The following is an 8,989-nucleotide window of genomic DNA, read 5'->3' on the forward strand; positions in this document are numbered from 1 at the left end:
CTTGGTCAATACGTAAGGTTCCTTGTCTCCTTGTGCACGCACTTGTCACTGTTATGAACGGTCATGCTCACTCCACACTCAGTGACCGTAAAAAAACGATATAATTATCAGACTTCCCCCTCAGCTACGTCTCAGAAATAGTGATCTAAACGCTCTTATACTTCTTTACAGAGGGATTAACAAATTATTTTATTCCGAACTTTCTTCTTCGGTTCTCAATCTTTTGTTTGTATCAAGGGTGAGAGGCCGTTGTATATCGTATGGGAATGCTTGGAAAAACGGTAATTTATCGCAAAATTTGGCAGAAAACCCATTTCTGAAAACGATAATCTACGCCTGAATTCATGTGTTCCAAACGAGCCCTAAACCATTTTTGGTATCATCCGGAGAAAAAAATTTATGCTTTTCCTGTAGGGCGAGCGAGAAATGAGGCTACTACTACCAGCAAATACTCCCTCTGTCTCAAAATAAGTGTCTCAACTTTGTACTCCCTTCGTCCCAAAATTCTTGTCTTAGATTTGTCTACATACGGATGTATCTAACACTAAAACGTAATTAGGTACATCCATATTTAGACAAATTTGAGACAAGAATTTTGAGCCGGAGGGAGTACTAACTTTAGTGTAAAGTTGTACTAAGCTTGAGACACTTATTTTGGGACAGAGGGAGTAGTAGATAGACGTCATGATCAGAGACCATGAAAAATACCACTATCCTAAACAAATTCTTCGGTCAGCATCAGTAGTCCAAGAGGCAAGAGCCAATCTTTCTCTCATTTCCGGTACACAGAAAAAGGCTTCAGACAGCAACCCAGTTATTTATGGCAGTATATACCTTGCTTCAGCGTCACTGCAAAACTAAACAATGGGCAGAGGGGGGAAAGGGCAGCAGATATATATGGCCAAAGGATGGCGACATGGGAGGACAACGACCTGTAACAAATGACCAAAACTTTTCTTCGTTTTCGGGAACGGTTTTTCCTACCTTCTCGGCGATAAATGGCCGGGAATTTTGCTCTCATCTCCAAGCAAGGGACGGCGAGCATGTTGTCGTGGATCGCACGCGCCATTAATGCGATCCTGGACCAGCGAGGGCGCTGGGGCAAGCAAGGGTGTGTGTTTTCAGGTCAAAGACAAATCCAGAAAAAGGGTGGTGAATGACAGTGATGTGGGGGTCCAAAATATCCAAATGCAAGTAGGGTAAGCAGAGACAGTTGAAATATCCACACACACTGAGAGATTCACATCACCTCTCTTTTACCAGTTCAAAGGGAGCCCTGCTTGGCCCTATTGGCCAGTTGCAAATGTTGATCCGGAAACTCGTGTTCAACAAACACGACTGTTGAAAAGGCGCGCGAATGGTACTGTTACATCGGCGACCGCCTTTTCTCCGGTCGGATGGAGCAAGGCTGGGGTGGTTTTATTGGAGTTTCGGGGTGAAATACACGGGGAAGGATCAAGGGCTTTTATTGTCACAGCTGTATGGGGTAATATGGATGCAAGTGAACTTACAGAAGTGATACAGTAGAGGTGACGACACCATTTTGGTACAGTGTGGGGGTGTGTGTATCGAGGTGCGGCCATACCCCCTCATGTGTATCTTACGCGTTGCATTATCTGTGTTACTGGATAAAACACGAGCCAGGGCCGATTGGAGGCCGCCGAGCATAGAAGTTTGTGACTGGGGCTGCAGCGATCCCGCGGTGATTCAGCAGGCATCTGAAGTAGTGTAGCCGAGCCAGGACGGTTGTTTCCAGGTCTTGGGCGGATATGGCCTCCAACTGACTCCACATACGCTCTGCATTATTTCGATAGCGACACATAAGCTCCGAGAGAAATAATTGAAAGAAAAAGGAGGATGCAACGAAAGCCTCCCAACTTGTATAGTTCATACCTGCTGCCGCAGCTGCTCGTGGCCATATTGTTTGTTGGACATCGGAGGTGTCTGCCGTCTCACCCCACATGCAAACCTCTCCACCCAGTACCAGCTTTTGCTGCACTGCGTCGTCTATTCCTGCAAGTGGCTCGGCAGTGTAGACTTGTTCCCACGGAACATCAAGATGATCAAGGTACCATACACCTTGGTTACTCATTATACATCTCAAACCCTTTGCAACAACTTTAGGGCAGACCCCAGGACCCAACCTGAAATATGGGAAGATTCAGCTTATGCGCAAATTATCTTGGATAATGGGTATTTGAAGATGGTTGTCGCAAACTGATTCAGTTTCTCAAAACAGACTTATGAATTACCAGTTATGCACAACAGTCCGGGGATTTAGGCTTCCTCCGAATGAGTTGAAGGTTTCCTCCCTGCAGAATGAAGAGGGTCCCAATGCCACAGACGAATGATAAATGAAACCTCTTTCTCTTTTAAATAAAATAAATAAATTCAAGGAAGGATGTAATGCGCAGACCAATTTACAGGAATCCAGTTAAGATCAATTGCTATCTCCTGAGCTTTCAGCACGAAGTATTTGTAAGCATCCTTTGTAGTCATGTTGCGTTCATCAAGCCTGGCATAGGTGGTGCTCAGTAATTAAACGAAATGACCGTCTAACACAAGATTGAAAAATAATTCATGAAATCTAGTACACAGATAGTAATTCATACCACTGCTTCACATGGGGTGTTAAATTCCAGCAGCCTGCGATGGACATCAGAATGAGGTGGATAATTTTCAGAGAAACAACAAAGCCTCAGTAAGACGGCAGAACATTCATATAACAGTATATATCATTCTATCATCTTGTACCCAAAAACATGTAGAACTGGTATACACCTACTTATATATCTTTCTATCATCCTGTACCCAAAAACATGTAGAACTGGTATACACCTACTTATGTGGCAACTTCATTGGATCAGGTTAAATTTCTCCCACACAAATAACATGCGTCCCTTTTAAGGCACATACAACCTACAAATTTGAACTGAGGTATTTCTATTTGGTACAAGCACACAAGATTCCTATAAGAGGTTCTCTCTTACGTAGCAGTTTAATTGGAAGATAATTGCTCCACTCTCGGAACTTGTAACTTTCAAGTTCTTACTAACAAACTGCCTTCTGTTAGGCAAGAGAAGCAGACCAACCTGTATATACTTCATCGCCACCCAGGTGAAACAGCCCAAACGGAAAGATTTTTCTCATATCTGTAAAAAAGGAAAGTAAATTTAAAGCAGAGGGTCAGTTGTATTGCAGGAAACACGCAATGTCCCAGAACTGTCATTGACAGTGGGGCCATTATTGTGGAACATTATTATGATTATTTGATCTGCAGATACTGTACAAGATGATGGTCCTACTCCATCTATACAGAATTATGTCTGCCTTGCACTGCTTATCAGTGGTCAATATAGCCTGCACATGCTTCTACGGAACTCAAATGTCCAATCCAATATAGGACATACAATTATTGGCTGGCTAGGCCCTACAGAAGGCATGTCATATGTTTCTAACAAATTATTGGTTCATGAAATTATATGGTTAATAAAATAACTTCACGAGTGAGCTTATAATGGTAAAATTTAGGAAAAGTTGAGTTATTCAATCCATTTTAATACTCACCTGTGAAGGACCACTGTTAGGTAAAGCATAATGTGAATTGTGATATATATGCTGAAGGGCATAAATGTATAATGTGCCTTGCCCGTTTCACATTTCACATTTTACTATTTTCTTGTTTACTTTTGAAGAAAAATAACATTCAAGTTCAAACATAAATCGGAAGGGAGTTTACATTGAATATCAATAGTAATAATATTAAATTTCTTAATGGATTGACTTTTTTTGGGGTAATGCCAGGAGGAATTACGCCTTAATTTTAATCAAGGGGAAGCTGTCGTTTGAACCCAGGCTGACTAGCCTACCATCTATGGTATTAGTCAGTAAGACCCTGGGTCATTCTGCTTCAATAGGTTAACTGAACTTTGTAAGAAAAAAGGGATAAAAGAGGAACTAACCAGACAAGATTCCAGTTATTACTTCGAATGTGAAATTACTAGAAACATCTAATGGCTCTGTACAGCTAAGAGAAGGCCAAAGCTTTGGATATCCATTTCCCCTGCAGATATTTAAAAGCATGCATAAATTTGGCAGAGCAAAAGACAAATGGGTACTTCATAAGTTCATATAACAAGAAACATGAAAAATAAAACACTTAATCTGTAGTGGTTGCTTGCGTAGTCAGGTAACCTATTTACTAAACCTTCAGTTGCTTGGGTAATTGGATACACAAGTGTGTAATGCATCTACTTACTGAATCAGGTAGCACAAATAGTGATTAAATATTGATGTACTCAATCATGGGAGCCTGGAGCAACAACCTGTTTGGTTAAACAAAACTTTGCACCTAAATGATATACAAAACAACAGATGCTGATTTTTTTTAATATTTTGCACAGGAGTAACTAGGTTTACATTACAGAGCAACCGAGAGAGAAAAAAGCAACCAAACATAATATGTCATGAAGTCTACAGGCAAGCTCACCATGATTCTGCATGACCAGGTACGTCAATCTCTGCCATGACATGAATACCTGAGAGAAGTAAAGAATAGTAAAAACATGAAGCCTCTGCAGAGGACTAATTGTTTGCATAAGCATTAAGGAACATGTGCTGATGAGGCTGGTAAAAATGTAAGTATGTAATTAACAAATATGATCCCTTTTAAATTTCTACAGAATTAGTGTGACTTTCCTTTGCATATCTGTATTTCTTGCATAATTGTTTTTCAGAACACATATAAAATGCCAAGAAATTTCATCAACTGGAGCATACCTCTTTTCTTAGCATAACTTTAGCATGGTGATGAGAAGTCATGGTGAAATCAATTAGAGAAGATCAGTCAGGTACATATGTGAAAAAACTTGACAATAGAATATACAGAGGGTTATAAAATACAAAGTGAAATTAAAAACTTAACATACCTGACAATATAGCGTGCATCTTCCACTGTGTACCGCTCTGATTTTGAATATGAACCCTTCCATAGATTTGGATATGATGGTATCTCCAATGGAAAAGATTGTTCGTCGATGATATGCCAATGAAGAACGTTCTACTGGACACAACTCTAGTTTGAGTATGAAGCTACGGAGGAAGGAGAAGTAATTCCGGTAAACTACTAGCATGATCCCAGAGATAATAGGTTACCAGCTTAGAAAATGACATGGAGTCAATGACTTGCTTTATCACATCAACTGGGAGGTAATGCCTTGAGGTGTCTGCAATAGAAGTGACAGAGGGAAGGCTAATCATGGCATTCTGCATTTACATTGCAGTCGATTACCCAGTCATATTAGCTTAAGTAATTGATACTTTACCTAGCATCAAGCCACGGAAGGCAAAGCGTGGTTCATCCTGAATGTACCAGGGTGCATAGCGCACTTCGACATTTTTTGTGTCGTAGTTAAACACACATAACTGACTGAATGTCTGTCAAATAATTCAACAAGGGGGGAAATCGTAATGCTGGTTAGTGAATGGACAAATCAGACCAAAGGCATCTTCAAGTGAGTGCTTATGACCAATATTCTAACACAGGAGATTCTATGAGCTCTAACTAGCCCTTCAAAGATGGTAAAACAGGTGTACAAGCAGCAGGGTTATTAACATAGATATATACAAATGGGGGTCCTTCGAATCTCAAATTCTGCAAACCATTGTCATACCTCTAGTCCGCGAATAGCTCCATATATTGTATTAGCCTACAAGGGCAGACAAAATATAGCTTCAGTGACACTATGCTTGTGCATATAGAAGAGAGGTGGAACAATTCTATAAATAAGTTTCTTCCTGACAAAACTAATTTCCAATTGTTAAAACTCATGCATATAATAGACCTGTTGGAATGTCTTGCGTAAAAAGGACTAAGTTGAGATACATACAGCTGTCACCGTACTATTGCCAGAAACTAACCGTAGTTGTTAAGTGATCCACAACCATTGACCATCACCTAAATCCAATTGATGTAATGTATAGCAACGTGAGCATTCCCCGTGGCAGTTGCTTGTAAGATAACCCAAGGTTAAGTGTTTTGTGCCCAGAGTTTGTGTGTTTTTAACTGACTGAATGTCTGTCAAATAACCCAAGTGTTTGCTTCCACATTTCACGACACACAGAAATATGTGAAAGCTTTAGCCCAAATCCCAACGGAGAAAAGCTCATCCAAACAGAAACTGTGTTCTGCGATTATGCTGCATCTGCAGCAGAGGAGCGCCACATCTACTCACTAACAAGAAGTGACTAAGAGAGGATGGAGCTGCCTTCGCTGAAATTCTCCCAAAGCATTTCAGCAAAGTCACTCCAAACGTACGTATCTGGCGGAAGAGTAGAAACACCACCTCTATGGTCGCTCCGCCAACGATGGAATTGGCGCCGCCCGCCGCCGCGATGTAGATCGTGTAGCTCTCGTCCACTCCCAGCTCGAGCTGCATCCCAGAAAAAATGGAGAAAAATTCACGCTCGCGCCCTTACCCAACCGAAGCTAGTGACAACCAAACCTCGCAGTGGCAGGCACACTGCGAACAAGAACAGCCGTACCGTCTCATCGGCGGAGGCGACGACGACGGTGAGCCTGGCGACGTCGTACCCCGCCGACGCGGGGCGGGCCGCGTGCGCCCACGGGGAGAAGATGAGGTGCCTGTACCTCTCGAACGCCTCCGCGACGGCCGCGGCGCCGCCGCCGGCGCCCTTGGGGTCGAGCGCGAGGTCGGGGTCAACGGCGAGGGTCTGCGTGCCGGAGGTGAAGTTCTTCGGCAGCGGCCAGATGTACACGGGGTTCCCCGAGGCGGTGAAGTTCGCCGGGGCCGGGTGGCGCCGGGCCGCCGCCGCGCCGGAGACGGCGACGGCGACGGCGACGAGGGCCAGGATGAGGCGAGTGAGGAGTTTTGGGGGCATTTTGGTAAACTTTTGTCGGGATAATTCTCGGGTTTAAATCGTGATTCCGAGGGGGTTGGGTGGGAGAATCGTTGAGGTTAATATATGTGGCGCGAGATGGAGTTAATTGCACAGAAGTACCACAATTCAGGCATCACATGCAGATTGGTATCATGATTGCTAATTTTTGCGTGTCAGTACCAACATTGGTTCAAATTTTTGCAAATTGGACTAAAACGCGTATTTATACGTATTGACGCCCGATCCGACAGGTCGGGCCCACCCGTCAGGTGCCACGCTGGCCAATCGGCGCGTGCCCGCGTGCTGACTAGGACGAGCCGGTGCGCTGCTGTCCTAACCGGTCCGGTCGCACCAGCTCCAGCCCGGCCGCACCATTCCCCTCCCCCTCCTCCTCCTCGCTCGTTTGCTCCATCGCCGCCGACGTGGCACCTGACGGGTGGGCCCGACCTGTCGGATCGGGCGTCAATACATATAAATACGCGTTTTAGTCCAATTTACAAAAATTTGGACTAATGTTGGTACTGACACGCAAAAATTAGCAATCGTGGTACCAATCTGCATGTGATGCCTGAATTGTGGTACTTCTGTGCAATTAACTCCGCGAGATGTGAATGTTTTTTCCTTTAGCCCCTTCAATAGTTTGGCGTATTACAGTACAATCATTTGCCCTGACTCAAATGCATAGGAATGGCTATAGAGTAGAGCTAGGCATGGACTGGGAAGCAAATACGGATGACGCGGGGGGTATTCACGCCAGACCGGCCAGACAGCGGCGGACAACCAGGTTCGGCCCCCACGTGGTGCCACGCCGGGCCGGGGGCAGCAATAATCAATCCCCGCCAGCTCACGCGGGACCCACCTGCCAGCGCCGGTGCCCACGCAACGCAACGCAACGCAGCCCACCTGCTGCCAACGTCCTCCGCGTGTGTCGTTCGCCTTTGCGTCTCATCGGCCAGCAGCATGGATTTTTTTGTCTAAAAAGACCACCTGCCAAGCCGAATTGTCAAAAAAGACCACCTCTAAAACAAATTGATAAAAAAAACCAGTTACACCGTGGCGGCAAGTGCGCCAGCCGACACGTGGCACCTGCCGCCACAGGCGCTGGCGGCAGCCCCTGCCGCCACAGGTGCAGGCGGCAGCCTGGGCATAACAGGTTTTCCCATCCGCGCGTCAGATGCAACGGAACGGATCGAAGTGTTGGGCCCTGCCGCCACAGGCCGAGGCGGCAGCCGCTACGTGCTGTGTGGCGGATCGGACGGCAACTAGAGGCGCATTGGCTTTTGTCATGCCTCAACGCCATGCATGCACGCATATGAATGGATGGAAGCCAAGCTGCATGGGCTGCATGCATGTGCCGCCACACGACGTTCAAGAACCGGAGTCAGCTCAGATGTACTACAACATCGGCGGCTGGATTAGCACGTCGTGCATAGATCGTGGAGCACTGTCGTTTGGGTAGCAGTTTCATCCGGACATCTGCGCTTTTAGACGAAGCGGAGTCAGCGGCTGCCGCCTTGGGCGGTGGCGGCAAGACCCACCTGGCTGTCGCAGCGCGCGCAGCAGCAGTAGCTGCCGCCTGGCAGTCTGCTGGCAGGGCCTATCACTTGCGTCCGTTCCGTTGTAGCATGCGCAGGGATAGAAAAACCTGTGAAGCCCGGGCTGCCGCCTGCTCCTGTGACGGCAGGGCCTGCCGCCGGCCTATGTGGCGGCAGGTGACACGTGTTGGCTGCCATACCTGCCGCCACGGTGAAGCCGGTCCTTTCTGTCAATTTGTTTTTGGGTAGTCTTTTTTGAAAATTCGACTCGATAGGTGGTCCTTTTGAACAAAAAATCAGCAGCATGTGACGTCAGTGGCCAGCTCTGTCCCCGGATTCCTTTTCCGTTGTGCTCTCGTGCGTGTCCTTCAAAATGCATGGCATGGGCGGCTTTGGCATCTTCTCTGCCGCCAAGATCCAGAGAAAAGGCCACATGCAGTGTTGAGATCACGGTGAATTTAGAAGTTTTTGTGAAGAAAGATGTTTGTCTTTGGGGCAGGTGCATCCGGTTCCAGGTCTATTTCACCGGAGCTGGAGCACCCTTTGGAGTGAAG

The 8,989-nt window shown here is 45.8% G+C and overlaps 1 protein-coding gene across 1 annotated transcript; it reads right to left on the reverse strand.

The window, feature by feature from the left end:
* Window positions 1-1,213: 1,213 nt before the first annotated feature.
* On the reverse strand, window positions 1,214-6,937 carry LOC119318387 (beta-hexosaminidase 1-like). The gene is made up of 15 exons (XM_037592946.1): window positions 6,544-6,937; window positions 6,345-6,431; window positions 5,673-5,708; window positions 5,325-5,436; window positions 5,155-5,225; window positions 4,929-5,059; window positions 4,780-4,796; window positions 4,490-4,538; window positions 3,963-4,063; window positions 3,093-3,152; window positions 2,613-2,646; window positions 2,417-2,515; window positions 2,253-2,312; window positions 1,894-2,144; window positions 1,214-1,797 (listed from the first exon to the last, which is right to left on the reverse strand). The coding sequence occupies exons 1-15, from the start codon at window positions 6,898-6,900 to the stop codon at window positions 1,622-1,624; spliced, it is 1,641 nt and encodes a 546-aa protein (XP_037448843.1). The 5' UTR covers window positions 6,901-6,937; the 3' UTR covers window positions 1,214-1,621.
* Between the last annotated feature and the right edge of the window lie 2,052 nt (window positions 6,938-8,989).

The sequence above is a fragment of the Triticum dicoccoides genome, chromosome 1B, assembly GCF_002162155.2.
Source record: "Triticum dicoccoides isolate Atlit2015 ecotype Zavitan chromosome 1B, WEW_v2.0, whole genome shotgun sequence".
NCBI classification, from domain to species: Eukaryota; Viridiplantae; Streptophyta; class Magnoliopsida; order Poales; family Poaceae; genus Triticum; species Triticum dicoccoides.

Bases quoted from the DNA above. Each gene is read 5' to 3' on its own strand.
- LOC119318387 (XM_037592946.1), bottom strand. From the start codon at position 6,900: ATGCCCCCAAAACTCCTCACTCGCCTCATCCTGGCCCTCGTCGCCGTC. The intron at 2,145-2,252 runs GTAATTCATAAG...CCCATATTTCAG, and splicing joins CGGACTGTTGTGCATAACTG to GTTGGGTCCTGGGGTCTGCC. The intron at 1,798-1,893 runs GTATGAACTATA...GAAATAATGCAG, and splicing joins ACGAGCAGCTGCGGCAGCAG to AGCGTATGTGGAGTCAGTTG.